The 14,311-nt window shown below is 48.9% G+C and overlaps 3 protein-coding genes across 3 annotated transcripts; 1 reads left to right on the forward strand and 2 right to left on the reverse strand.

The window, feature by feature from the left end:
- Positions 1-452: 452 nt before the first annotated feature.
- EI90DRAFT_2573428 (uncharacterized protein) lies at positions 453-1,630 on the reverse strand. The gene is made up of 6 exons (XM_039053261.1): positions 1,571-1,630; positions 1,237-1,509; positions 1,086-1,167; positions 881-1,032; positions 697-833; positions 453-640 (listed from the first exon to the last, which is right to left on the reverse strand). The coding sequence occupies exons 2-6, from the start codon at positions 1,447-1,449 to the stop codon at positions 571-573; spliced, it is 654 nt and encodes a 217-aa protein (XP_038920578.1). The 5' UTR covers positions 1,450-1,509; positions 1,571-1,630; the 3' UTR covers positions 453-570.
- A 1,013-nt stretch (positions 1,631-2,643) lies between these two features.
- EI90DRAFT_2909450 (alpha-glucosidase) lies at positions 2,644-4,781 on the forward strand (the record flags this gene model as incomplete). The annotated part of the gene is made up of 8 exons (XM_039054372.1): positions 2,644-2,949; positions 3,006-3,135; positions 3,187-3,341; positions 3,401-3,548; positions 3,609-4,062; positions 4,126-4,228; positions 4,296-4,463; positions 4,524-4,781. Coding segments are annotated over 8 exons (1,722 nt in total), but the record flags the coding sequence as incomplete, so codon positions are not given.
- A 416-nt stretch (positions 4,782-5,197) lies between these two features.
- Positions 5,198-10,354, reverse strand: EI90DRAFT_3152040 (uncharacterized protein; the record flags this gene model as incomplete). The annotated part of the gene is made up of 13 exons (XM_039065768.1): positions 8,841-10,354; positions 8,723-8,794; positions 8,231-8,671; positions 7,769-8,178; positions 7,309-7,719; positions 6,616-6,630; positions 6,396-6,544; positions 6,203-6,338; positions 6,097-6,148; positions 6,005-6,045; positions 5,592-5,921; positions 5,408-5,435; positions 5,198-5,358 (listed from the first exon to the last, which is right to left on the reverse strand). The coding sequence occupies exons 1-13, from the start codon at positions 10,030-10,032 to the stop codon at positions 5,198-5,200; spliced, it is 3,438 nt and encodes a 1,145-aa protein (XP_038920580.1). The 5' UTR covers positions 10,033-10,354.
- Between the last annotated feature and the right edge of the window lie 3,957 nt (positions 10,355-14,311).

Genomic DNA, 14,311 nt, shown 5'->3' on the forward strand with positions numbered 1-14,311 from the left:
GCTCCCAGATGCGCCATTATTGCTAGTTACGACTGCAGCAGCCCGCCGCTTCGGTGGAGGAGATCGCAAAATCATGATGTAGAAGCGCGAAACCTTGCGTGAAACGTCGGTCCAGGAGCGACAGGACTCACGTGAGCGACGTGGGGCAATTCAGACCAAATCAATTGAGCACTTAAACAATTTACGCAAGCTCGGCCAATAGTTTCCCCAATCGTATCCTGCCTACTACGTAACCGTCACGGAGTAGACCTATATGCATATCCTCTAACATACACGGACATAAGAAGAGAAGAGAGACTGCACGCAGTGCCAGCCCGCTGAAAGTGAAAGTCATAGACCAAACAGGCGGACTAAAAAGCCTGTAGGAAAGGGAAAGCTGCACGGTGGAAATGAAAAAAAAAATTGAAGAACCTCCGTGGATGTTCTAGTAGATGTCAGCGTGAGGCTGGCCCACCGATCGACAATGGCTGCGCACCCGCTGAGGTGCAAATGGTTGACAACTGGCAAGTTTAAAGGTTGAAGTGAGCCCAAAGAGAGATGCTATGTAATGAAGGTGTGTGGAGAAAGAACTCATAGTAGCCCGCAAATCTTGAGGGTCAAGCGAAGGCCGAGCTTGATGAATATCGACAAATCAGTGAGACTGGTTAGCGGCAATATATCAGCGCACACGACCGAGAGAATTTCACGTTTACTTACGAATTTCCGAAGAGCTTCGCTATGCCGTTGATGTACACGTTCAAAGCGATGAACAGATTACAGAGGCAAATGTCCAGCTTAGTCAGGATCCCTATGCTGACGGTAAGGCTGTATTTGGACAAGCCCACAACAAGTTTCTGTGCAAGAACTAAGAGCGAGAAACAAGCACGAGGAGGATACCTACCACTACAAGATCGATGAGGAGACCAATAATGTCGTTACATTTGTTCCCATGGTCATGAGTCAGGTCAATCTTGATGTCTGCTAAAAGGGCAATGGCGGAGTCAATCTCGGAAATGATTTTGAGGCAAGGTTCGTGAGGGTCGTTCTTTCCATCTAACAGCGGATATCATCACTGAGCCCAGCGACGGAGAGCAAGGGAAACGTACCTAGAAGGTCAATGTAGACGATAACCTTGGCATAGAGGTCATTCAACCAAACCCAAATGTCGATTTCGTTGCATCCTAATGTCTCGACAGTGACGAAGACAGAAGACAGAATTAGCAGGTAGAGGTAAGTGGGAACGCTGAGGCATCATACCAGCCGTATTGCATGAGGAGTGAGTTGGAGTCGGCGTTGATGTCGATGTTGATGTGTGCGAAGAAGTGGTCGGGGAAGGAGATGTGTGGTGCTCATGGCCGCAACCTGTGCCACCGATGACAAGGCAGAGGCGGGCATCAACATTGAGCTTGTCAAGAGTGGCGTCGAGGTTGGTGGTGGACGTGATGCCTCCAGTCGAGCCGACAACTCCATCCACAGCAGCCTTGACGTTAGTATCAGAAGTGAGGCCAACGACGGAGCTGGGATGGCAGTCTTGAAGATGGAGGTGAGGAAACACGCGTCGAAAGACTGAATCAACGCGTAAAACACGTACCTGAGCACTTCCTAGCGTGCGGTGGGATCCTGACAGGAGATGCAATAGCGGAGAGCGGAGAGTACGCGACGAAAGCGAGGAAAGGGAGGTAAGAGAAGGAACGCATGATTAAGGATTGTAGGGAGGGTAAGTTGGATGGGAGGATGAACTGTGGCCAAGGTCTCTTCAGAACGTGAAGGAATGTCTGAGTTCTCTCGATATGAGGGGGCTCTTGAGGAAGGGAAAACAGGTGGGGGATCATCCCCGCTGATACTTATACATTTTCTTTGGAGGACCCCCCTGAATAGGTGGGAGATGCATCCGAGACAATTGCCCAAGATCCAGAATGACAGCTACAGCAAGATCGTGCTGAATAGATTCAAAGCACTATGGCACATCCCGTAGGCTTAACAAACTTGTCGCATTTCCGAACGACTACCACATCAGAAATGGCGAAAGCCATGCAACGTGAAGTGTGTCCGAGAACGGTATGAGCATGATACATGTGACCAACAGCAAATTTCACAGATGGAAGACAGGTCCGTTGCACTCCAAGTTGTTCAAGTCTTGTCAAAATGTCGAAATGAGAGCCCGGGGTCCCCTATGTCGGCTAGCTTTCCAAAGGCACAGCACTCCATCGCTTGAATCCTGAGAGCCCAGTCCATCACACTTGGCTTGCCCTCCCCAAGCCGCCACTTGTTTGCGGAAAAGCCATTCATTCAGTGGGATGCCTAAAATTCATAACTTCCCACGGCCTGAATCCCCCCACATGTCTTCAATTGGGCGTTCCGTGCTCAAACAGCGTGCTACTTCGACTCTCCGCCAGAATTTCGTATTGTTTCCTCAGAAGGACGTCGCGGGCATGGAGATACGCTGCGCTTATATGAGCCTCGCCTCTGCGAAATACCGTCATGTCATACCTTCCTAATCAGTCTCGTTCCTGCTTTTCCCGAACTAAGTAGTCTCAATCCCTCGATCAAATAGGCTCCCTCATCTGGGGGATCTGGAATGTCTCAAGTCCAGCCTAACAGAGACTGGTACGTCCCCTCAAATACCTCTCAATCTCTTATCGCGTTAATTATCCATCCATAAGGTGGAAAGAAGTCAATGTATATCAAATATACCCCATGTCCTTCAAGGACTCGAATGGCGATGGCATCGGCGACATCCAAGGGATCATATCGAAACTAGATTATTTGAAAGAACTTGGAATAGACGTTATCTGGCTCAGTCCTATATATCGGAGCCCAAATTTTGATATGGGCTACGATATCTCTGATTACTGTTCCCTCGATCCCCGCTATGGCAGCATAGACGATATGCACCAGTTATTGAAGGCGATGAAGGAAAGGGGGATAAAGCTTCTAATGGACCTCGTCGTTAATCATACCTCACACCTGGTGCGCTGTTCAACAAAGTATACCTATTCGAATTTCGAACTCTGACAACCGCATAGCATCCTTGGTTTCTCCAATCTAGCAGTTCGAAATTGAGCCCTAAGCGAGACTGGTACATTTGGCGCCCGCCCCGTATAGATGAGTCTGGGAACCGTCATCCTCCCAATAACTGGGATGCAATATGGGGAGGTATGGCATTTCGGTTTTACTTTACTACTCCACCCTGACATGCATTTTCAGGCTCCGCTTGGGAGTGGGACGAGAACACACAGGAATATTATCTTCATCTTTACTTGAAAGAGCAACCAGACTTAAACTGGGAAAACATCGAAGTCCGCCGTGCCGTGCACGAACTCATGCGCTGGTGGCTCGATAAAGGAGTCTCAGGATTCCGTGTGCGTTTCTCACTGTCGCCCAATTCAACGGGGTCTAAAGCTGAGACACTTATTTGTAGATGGACGTCATCAATCTTATTTCCAAACCCGAAGGCTTACCTGACGAGCCGCTTGAGAACGCTGGATTTACCGTTTTCCCCGTCAGCATCCCGAATGGCCCCCGAGTACATGAATTCCTTCGTGAAATGAACGAGGAAGTCATATCAAGTACGTTAAACACACCATCCATCCATTCCCCGGCACGCTCAACCTGTTTCTGTCCTCTAGAATACGATGCAATGACGGTCGGAGAAACCCCCTGGACACACGACCCCGCCATCCTCGCCCGATACGTAAAACCATCCTCAAAAGAGCTCAACATGGTCTTCACCTTTCACCACGTAGACATAGATGGAGGTGTCGAAAATTCTTGGAAACCCATCCCCTGGAAGCTCTCCTCTTACAAACAAATCATCAACAAATGGCAAACATACATGCATGAACACGAAGGATGGAATTCAATTTTCATTGAGAATCACGATCAAGGGAGATCACTGTCGCGTTTTGGCAATGATTCGGCCGAGTATAGAAGTATTTCTGCGAAGATGCTGGCTGTGGGTCAGATATGTCAGGGCGGAACGATCTATGTTTATCAGGGGGAGGAGTTGGGTATGGCCAACGTGCCGCCTTCATGGGGGATCGAGGAATATAAAGATGTGGCGACTCAATCATACTGGAAAGCGTAAGATAACTTACTCGTCCCACCCCTGTTTCAGCTTCATTTATTATTTCACTCCCATACCAGGATTCTCGAGAAACGTCGCGAAAATTCAGAGAATCCAGACATGTCCGATATCCTCAAAGACCTCCGAAAGAAAGCCAGAGACAACGCCCGGACTCCAGTCCAAGTGAGAACAGACCTTCCGATCAAATTCGATGCACAAATATCACTAACTAGTCTACTTTCCGATTTAGTGGGACGATTCGCCGCACGCTGGGTTCACATCAGAGAATGCAACCCCCTGGATGAGGGTCAACGATGACTACACTCAATGGAATGCTACCCAACAGATGAACGATCCAAACAGCGTACGATTCTTCTGGAAACGAGCGCTAGCATTCAGGAAAGCTCATCCAGTCCTGGTACGTGGGAATTTTGTTTCACCTCGACAAGAGCATCTTACAAGACGAACTGATCTTCAGATCCATGGAAGTTTCCGCCTCATATCCCCCTCGGATGAAAGAGTTTTCGCAATCGAGCGTCAACACGGCGATGTAACCGCTATTATAGTGATCAACTTCAGCGGCATCAATGTGAACTTCTCCTTCCCCCAAGACAGCAAGATTCCTAAAGGATTAAAGCTTCAATTGTCAAATTACGAGAACACGGACGAAACACTGGAAAACATATCTCCAACTTTGGTCAATCTCAGACCATACGAGGCACGAGTATATCTCTAACGAGGTTGTAACGATTTCCCGCACCCCACTTAGTGAATGCCTCAGCTTAGGGCTTTGTGTAACTACCAATCGGCGTCATCGATTCCTGAAGGGTTCTATAGATGCAATGCCTCCCTTTCATCCCCTTAGATGCAGAATGACGACAGCCTGTTGAACATTGGGAAATGAATATGACGAGACTTTGCAAAACTGTCCCATGCACCTAGGCCGTACATAATATCCGAAAGGTATTGCAACATCAAAAGAGTTACCGAGTAAACGACATTCTATAGCAGAAATTCACGGAACCACTAAACAACTTGGCTGATGTCAATGACGATTGGTGCTTTCATCCCACCTTGGATCACGAATCGAGTTCCATCCCTCCCAGCCTGAGGGCAGTAAGGCCCATCGTACCTCGGCATCCGATCGCCGTTCTAGGCTGCTTCACCATCAATACAACCCGGACTTTGAATGGTAGGACACTTCTTTTTATCTCCCAAGGGACGCTCAGTGGGGATGTTGAGTTCGTTCTGCTCAATGATGCCATTCACAATATAGGCGCGATGAAGGATTTGCAGATACTCGGAGTTGGGATCTGCCGGCGCATTAGTGAGATTGCACAAAGAACTCCGATTGGAGTGTACGGTCATGCCGAGTCTGAAGCTGGACATCCTAAATCCGGATCGAGGCCACGATGGGTAATCCACGACAAGCAAAAGCAAAAGCGTTGAGATCTTTCTCTGGTGGTTTCCACTACGATGCATTGAGACTCTGATCCTAAGATTCGCCCCAAGCCGAAACCACCAGCCTCTCAGGACTACAGCTAACCAGTACGGTGAACATTGGTGGGAGCATAAGTACGAGCTTCACCAAGGATTCAAGTACCTCTAGATCACCACATTCATGGAGCCCATCCAAGACGATGACGGAGCGATGCTTCCCTGAAGACAACACATCCTTGAGTTCACGCATGGGGTCAATGACCCAAACCTTCATCTGCCTCTCTGGAACGGAACCCGTAACACTCTCCAAAGCGTTCAATGGAGTCCAGTCCAGTGCCTTTTCGATTCTTATCCCAAAAGAACGGCGCCGCCAAAGCACCGCGGCTTTTAAGGGTGGAAGCAATACCGCGGTCTTCCCTGTTCCAGAACCACGTAACTAGACAAATCGATTCTTGGGTTCCATCAGATTGAATTCCGGATTTTGTTGCGTGTGGTTGACATTCTGGTTTGCTTTTTAACGTAGTATTCGGCATTCGCTTTTGGGAGTTTCGAGAGTTCACCTGAAAATGTTACTGAGCTAACAGGTTTGGAATAAAGCAAATGAGACAAACATTCAATTGATACTTGAATCGTATGAAGGAGGTTCAAGGTTGTTGCTGCTGTCTAGGGCGGGAAGGGTTAGTTGAACATCTTGCTTGGATTGCAGGCTTAACGAACAGCGAAACGGGAGAGAGCATTACTGATACAGGCCCTCACGTCGTTTATTTTCTGGGCTATCTCGCTCGCTAACACCGCTCTCTTTGTGACCTTTTGGGGCTCGAGTCTGAGCGACTCGATCTGCCCTTCCAGGTCCCTGCCAGCAGGATTAGAGATAAAATACGTACCCAAGGAAACTCGTACATATACGTACAAGCAGAATCCATTGATCAGAGAAATTCTGTCAGGAGGTATTTCTCCGGCTTGGCCAGTCCACATTTCGAGTGGCTGTAAGATAACGTTGTAAGCTCTTTTGACCTCGTCGCTCAATCCTCTAAGATCTTCGTCATTTCCATCGGCAGTCTACGTGGATTGGAAATCCACAGCAGGAAAGTGAGCAAGTATCACCCACCACAATTATCATCATCGCAAACCTCGTATATCTGGAGCTAAGTCAGAAGAAGAGGAGAAAATCTGAGCGCAGAACCGGCAGTTTGGAGAACCAGCTTTCTGGCACTGATGATGATTTTCTTTCGGCGACGGGTGATGGTGTGGTCTTGAGTTCTGACAAAGGACGCATATTGAAGCCTTCACCTCTTAGTTGCGTGTAACCGTTCACATCGCCATCGCGAACGGCATTTGGAGATGCAATATGCGGTGGGTTGAGAGTTATCGGCCGAGATGTCAAAGGGCACAGTCACCTCCAATCTGTCGCGGTTGGGGCCGGAGCCACCGAGCCGCGCGATCCAAGCGAGATGGGCGTTTATCCAAAACATAGGAGCCAGCAGGAAATGTCCGAGCAGCCGCCAGAGGGCCCATGTCATACCCAGGCTGTCTATTGCGATGAGTAATCTGAGGACTTGCAAGAAGGATTTGAGTTCAAGGGGCTGAAGAAAGCAGCCGTTGAGGATCGCCGGATGAGGATCCAGGAGCAGGGACCTTTTCAAAGTCGACCTGCTAGGATTTGCGTAAGGATTATGCAATTCATTGGACGATGCCAAGTAAAGCAGTTTCCAAAAATGCCTTCGTTGAGCATTTGAAACGCTCTGCGAAGCTCGGCGCGGTTCGCCACATCTTTATTGTTATGATGTCGCAATGAGCTAGAAATTCAACCAATGCTCATTTACAATTTGGATGAAGTCTGCAACGCCACGATATGCCAACTGTTCAAAGTATACCAAGCGAAGAATACCTCGACTCGCCTGCAGGGCCGCAATGAACGAGTCCCGCAACTGCGAAAGCCTCCCCCACCAATCACCCAGAACAGGGAGCATCCCAGCGGCAATCGGAGCATATGTTTGGGAAGCTTCCGTGAAGCGCTCGACCAGAAGGCCAACCACTCGGGCATCACGTTCCTTACTTCGTAAGCCATCACGCCAAAGATCTTCATCCGGGGTATGACCTTTTTCGATATTCCAGAAGGTCGCCCACAACGCAACATAGAAGAACGAAAACATCTCATCCAATGGACTGTGGAGGTACGGAGTTTTTTTTTCTATGGCCAAATGGACACCAGGGGACATGAACTCATAGGTTCCCTGCAAGAAAATCCAGTACATGTACCGTTGGCTCAATATAGTAACTTACTGATATTGATTCCGCAGTGACTGTTCTAGTCAAGTAGGTGGGGATGTACGATGCGAGATCGCCATCTGAAATTATTGCCCAGCACTCGGTCGCATCGACAGACAGCCCTAGTTCCGCAATTCCCCCCTGCAGAGCCTCGGCAGCGGACATCACCTTCCTGACCTCATCCTTTGCCTCCTGAGCTGTTTTTGAATCATGGATCCCTCCCTCCAAGTCCAATGCCATGACTTTGTCCCGCACCGCATCACTGAGTTCGCCCACACTCTTATTGTCACGCATAATGGCGTCGTGAAACTCGTGTAACTTGTTGATATTGAATGGTGCCGTTTTGATGGGTTGCGTCAGCTTGAGAACATTCCCGATACTAACATCTCGTTGCATATACCCGCATTGATATGTCGAAAGCCATCCTACGAAGGTTGACCGGGTCTTCGGGAGAGGAGAGCGAATTGCAATGCATACCGAGCATAGCATGCGCAAGACAAATGCACAAATCCCAAGCGGTATCGCAGTATTCGAGGCTGCAGCCTTGATCCCGAAGAAGGGTCACCGCCAAAGTACGGTAATCCGGTTCTTCCGGACAGATGGAACCGATATCCTTGAGATGAAAATCGCTGAACTTCAAATTGGGACCTGGAAGGAAGTATGAATTGTATGAATTGGTCGATTTACAACCTCTGGAATTGAGCGGCTCATGCGACGAGAGGAGAGTCGCGGTTCCGAATTCGCCCTTTGAAGCCTGGTACATGTTGTGCTCCACATCTTTCTTCGCACGGGGAGGCCAAGAGCCTTTCATGATGAAGGATTCGGACACTTTTTCGTATACCCTTTTCTTCCTAATCGCTCGGTGGTCACGGAATCGGATATTGAATGAACCATTGAAGTTGTATGGCGATGGAGATACTAAAATTGTGCTTGTCATATTTCACCAAGTATAACCGGCCTTTCACTTACTTATATCGTATTCATCGCTGTCGTCATCCTTCGTGGAGATTTGCTCCAATTTAAGTTTCTTCGGCGCCACCGCTGACAACGATAGGCCGCCATTCACAGAAGATATAAGCTGACTTACCTGGCAGGGATTCTGCCTCGAGCTTCCGCTTTGGTAGTTGCGATTGTTCCATCGGTGGACGAGTATCAGTGGAAACATGCGTCGACGTTTTACCGGTGGACGGCTTGGCCGTTCCTGAGGCCAAAAGAGTTGGGGAAATTGCTTCGTTGTCCAACGAGGAGAAAGGCTGCATCAATGCCACGAAGGTATTACGGCCACAGGATGATTGGCGGTTGTGGAGCACTTCCTTTTGAATCCCTTGGACGATGTTATCCTCTCCAGAAGGGAACACAAATTTCTCCGTATCCGTGAACTCTGGATACCCAGCGTCGCCAGGCGTCTGCCAGAGCAAAATACTCAGCAAGACCTTTATGAACTGAGGGATGCTGTGGGCTTTCCAGTCTTTCGTTGTCAACCTCAATTCCTTGCTCGCGGAGAGGCCACCGCGGTGGAAGATGAGAACACGGAGGGCTTCGGCAGCATGATTGATGGCGACGATTACGGTGAATGTACGCAATGGAGTGTCATTACATTGCGCACGTCCATAAGTAGTGCTCTGGAGCAGCATGTCCTTCCAGTCAGCTTTTACTTCCACCGCTATGGCGATCTTCCGAGGCTCCCGTTTGCTTTGTTTGGGCAATTTGCTCCAGCAAGCAACGAAGTTATTGGGTGGCGCGTCTGTGACGGCTACCCCAACAATGTCTGGCTTCAAAGGTGCGGCATTTTTGACCTTGTCCCCAGTCGGCCTATCATACTTTGTGAATAGGAGAGCAGGCCAAAAGGCTGCACCAAAAGGCTGCAATTCCCATGCTTGGAGATCCGGAGTCATAGGTGTCTCGAGAATCGAATCATACGCGTCAAGGCAACGCCGAACGCACTCGTTGAGAAAATGGCTAATATTATCATAGTCTGCTTTGGAAAATGGGTTGGGATGTGGCACGTCCCCGAACGCGTGTGTCATGGCGTAGATGACTTGAGGGTGATCAATGAGTATGTCAAAGTGACCGAGCTCCAGCAAATCTTGATCTTCGTGCTCCTTTTTGAGAATCTTGGGAGACAACACATCAACTGCATCAAACTCCCATGCGTGACCGGCAAGCTCGTCTTCGACGTGTTTCTTCAGGTCACGTTGAAGGACCTCTTCTGGATCTGTTGCCGTCGTTTCAGATGTAGGGTAGCTCCTCTTCTGCGGATTTGACCCGCTTGCCGACATCAGTAGAACGAGAGACAAAACGTCGAGGAGGCAGATTGTTTAACGGGACGGGTTCACGCCGTTGTTGCATCTTACTGTGGAGATACCCGCTCGGAGCCGACGTTCGAGTTCCAGCTCGTGATCCCCGCTCTGTAGCAGGTCCTGGTTGAATCATAATGGGAAAAATGACAAGGTCCTCTGAAAATGCATTGAACGGCAACCCAGGGTCCTTTACCGGCCTCTCCCCAGCAATCATGCCTACTACTTGAACAGTCTTGGATGTAATATCCATACGGAACCGAATGAATTTTCAGCGCTGTTGAGTAGCGGGTTCTGCCGCGTCCACGGTTTAACGTTCAACGGATAAATCAGTCAAAACAACAGTAAAAGGCTGGAAGAGTTCTCAGTCAGGCGAAAGGTTTTCTCCGTCTCCCATCCGCGGAATCCATATTGCTGGGCAAAGTTGACTTCGTCTTCAACCTTTAAGCTTAAACTCCGAGCTAGGAAGTGCAGTTGCCACCTTGACGTCGCCTACGGACGTTCCAACCCTCGCCTCACTTCTCCTTGGGGGCTTCATATACAAAGCGTGTGACAGCGCCGTGCGAGGGATAACGCCCGTGTTCTTTGGTTCTGCCCTGTGGAGCCTTTTATAATACCCTTGTTGCAAGATTCGTTCGAACAACTGTATCAATATCAATAATCGCCTATAGCTGTCGATTTCTTCCCAAGGAGTTTTTTCTTTGTGGCTTTTGCGGATGTGTTTACCGCCAGCTGATATTCGTGGCGTGTGGCTCGCACGTCACACTTGAACGGAATATTGCTCACATGAGACACACCACTTGCGTTCTCATTCGGCGGCTCTGTTCTGTTGTATCTCCATTTCCTGTTGCCACTGCCCAAGCAGCCAGGGCCCTGGCCCCACTTGTCTCTAGTCCTACTGCTGCTACTGCCAAAGTCCTCGGACGTCGTGGTCTCCGTAATTCCGTCATCGCAGTACCTCGATCGCACTCTTAGACGCAATCGCATCCTGGATCGAGAACCCCAATCCCTCCTTCCATCCAACTCTCGCTTGAAAGCGATGCTTTAGCCATCCAATTTAGTCCTACCAAAAGAGTCCATCGATTCCCATATACATGGCTCCGAGATTCGGATCCTCAGCTTATTCATTCCGCTTCGAGACAAAAGCTTCATTGGCCGAGCTTGCGAGGCGTTTGTTTACAGAGGGGGTTCGTTTTTTTTTCCCGTGGGAAAGCGCGTTGTGAATTGCGCATCGTCACCCCGTGAGAAATCGTCACCCCGTGGGACATCGGATCCAAATGCACATCTCAACCGTGCACTGTGTGTGTGTAATGGTGCAACACTGGACAAAACATACAATATACACAAAAATACAGAAAAATCACAATTATAATTAAAGCCTTATATCTGTTAAATTAGTGTGAAATTTAGGTTTATGTAGTGATTAGCCTGATCAAGGCAAGGGAAAATGGCACTTCCGCGAGGATGTGGCTGTGCTGCAAACATGCGTACTGCTTGCTGCTCTCTCTCTCTGCAACTCCTTGCACACAAAAATACAAAAAAAATCATTATTATTATTCAAGCTTCATATCTGTTAAACTGGTGTGAAATTTAAGCTTTATGTAGTGATTGGCTTTATCAACACAAGAGGAGATGGCACTCCGCGAAAATGTGGCTGTGCTGAAAACACGCGCACTTACTGCAGCTCTCTCTCTCACTCTGTGCAACTCCTTGCTACCCCATCCCATCCCATCCTGTGAAGTCTTGAGTGCCCTGGGCTTAGGACTTTGTGTGAATAGTACTATCTGAAGTAGATCTATAGGGTTCAAAGGTCTCTGAAGTGCGACCCCTGCCCCTCAGCCCCTGTGTTAGCCCGCACAGACTGGGATCAGTTCGGCAGTTAAGACCAGTACCGCTCAGAGCCTGCAAGTTGCCAGGATTCCTGGCCCCTTTTTCCCTTTGGGAAATGCGCCAGCCTTGCTCCATTTGGTCAACTTGTGCAGCGAGCCTGTTCCCTGCTTCACGATAGGAAATTTATTCAATTTGCCTGTAATAGGGTATTTTGCCTTTACAGTGACCTTTTCTGTTTATTTGGTGTGCACATTGAAACTGTGGGTGCAGCAATATTTATAATTGACATCTTAAGACTTACATAACTTGAATAAATTTTAGATGCCCACTGAGGATGAGGTGCTCCTTGCAGAGAAGAAGAAGAGAAGAAATGAGAGGAGGAGGTTGAATTATGCAGCTAGCCAGGGTTCACCACACTCAACTGAGTCTCCCACTCCAAATCATTCCCAATCTACTTTTGCTGTACCACAATCCCCTGCCGAGCTGTCCCAACAACCACCCACTCTTCTGGGCCATCTCAACAGAGACCCAACATAACCGAAATCCATCTATTGGGACACAACTTGCTCTTGGGCTTCAAGAACTGAATGTTCAGTCTCAAGTTGGGTCCAAAGCCCCAGAAACACCTAGGAGTACACCACGTATGTTGTGTTCTGTTGTCAGCAGGATATGAAGAATGACTTTTCTGTGTAGAAATCACTCCACCAAACTCTACTGGCCCTAGACTTCATTCTGAATGTCTCTCACACACTCCTGAAGAGACACGTAGACAGCACCAGAGGACTCGTGTTGGGTCTCCAGCTCAAGGTGGGGCTGATGATGGCATGTATGCGCTCCCTGGGCGTCTTGAACCCCTCTCTCTTCCTGGACTCCCATCTCTGCCTCAAAGTCACTATCAGGAGCCATCTCAAGATCCCTTTCAAGATCCTAATCCTCCAGAGCCAATGCGAAAATGCAATCGTGGCCACAATGCACCTGTCTCTGCATTTGATGGGGATAGGAACAGGTGTCAGAGGTGTATTGATGAAGATCATCGCAGGAGGGCCCACCAGAGGGCAGTCCAGGAGCAAATGGCAGTTCAATCTTCACCTCCCCCTTCATCTCCTGTGCCCAATCCTCCGGAGCCAATGCGAAAATGCAATCGTGGCCACAATGCACCTGTCTCTGCATTTGATGGGGATAGGAACAGGTGTCGGAGGTGTGTTGATGAGGATCATCACAGGAGGGCTCGCCAGAGGGCAGTCCAGGAGCAAATGGCAGATCGATCTTCACCTCCCCCTCCATCTCCAGTTTCATCACCAGAACAGTCCTCTCCTAAACCTTCTCCCCTGACTCCATCCCCACCACCATCCCTATCAGACTCACAGTGGGATCAAGGGCTCAATGATGAGGATTTGAGGAGGGGATTTTGATCTGCGGTATCTCCAGGAGATCAGGCTCTGTTGGCAAAGTTCCGGGAAGAGCTGATGAAGATTCAGATGGAGCACTGCAATAACTGCCATGAGACATGGTTTGACTTGAAAGTCAAGAATGGTTGTTGTGTGAGGTGTAAAAAGGACACCAAGTACACAGCAGAAAATTCCATGGACCCTGGCCCCAAGCCACAGTTTGTCTTGGATGATCCTTCCTTGGAGCTTACACAAATTGAGGAGATGCTGATTGCCCCTATCCATGTTGTCATGCAAGCCCACACTGTGTATGGTGGACAGATGAAATATTCTGGACATATTTGCAACTTTGTCCGTGATACATCTGAAGTTCGCCAGTTGCTTCCCATCCTGCCTGAGGAGTGAGGTCATACAGATCCAACGGGAAGGCCCAGACCATGTCCTTGGCCATGATGTTCAGCATCTTTACTATGTCCGGCGCCAAGTTGTTCAGCAGTGGTTAGAATGGCTTGTTGAGCACCACCCAGCATATCACCAAGTCATAATTAGTCAGGAGAATCTTTCCCAACTCCCAGAGAGTGGCAGTGTCCATGGACATTTGCAGTCCATTAGGATCAGTGAAGTGGGTGATGAAGGAGGGGGTGATGATATTGTAGGGCCATCAAATGGGGATGAAACTGATGGTACAATGGGGGGAGGGCACTTTTCACATCAGGGTTTGTCCCAAATGTGAATGAGGAGCGAGTCTCTGAGTTCCAAAACTTGCGCTTGGCAGCACAAGTGGGACAAGAACCTATTCTCATGCCACACATTGAGTCTCAGCCAGTGAGTGAATGGCATAACAACCCTATTGCCTCAAGGGCTTTCCCCAGTCTCTTTCCTTCTGGCCAGGCAGACTTTCACACTCCCCATCAAAAACCAGTCTCATTCTCTGAATGGGCTTCACACCTAATGCGCTATGAAGATGGTCGTTTTGCAAGGCACCCTCGCTTTCGCTATTGGGCATTAAACACCATCATGCGCACTCAGGCCAAAAAGGACTC

The sequence above is a fragment of the Cantharellus anzutake genome (genome assembly GCF_015039405.1).
Source record: "Cantharellus anzutake strain C23 chromosome Unknown EI90scaffold_8, whole genome shotgun sequence".
Taxonomy (NCBI): domain Eukaryota; kingdom Fungi; phylum Basidiomycota; class Agaricomycetes; order Cantharellales; family Hydnaceae; genus Cantharellus; species Cantharellus anzutake.

Coding starts and splice junctions, on each gene's coding strand:
- EI90DRAFT_2573428 (XM_039053261.1), bottom strand. CDS start 1,449: ATGGAGTTGTCGGCTCGACTGGAGGCATCACGTCCACCACCAACCTCG. Junction 1,168..1,236: donor CTCCTCATGCAATACGGCTG/GTATGATGCCTC, acceptor GTCACTGTCGAG/ACATTAGGATGCAACGAAAT. Junction 641..696: donor GCGAAGCTCTTCGGAAATTC/GTAAGTAAACGT, acceptor GCCGCTAACCAG/TCTCACTGATTTGTCGATAT.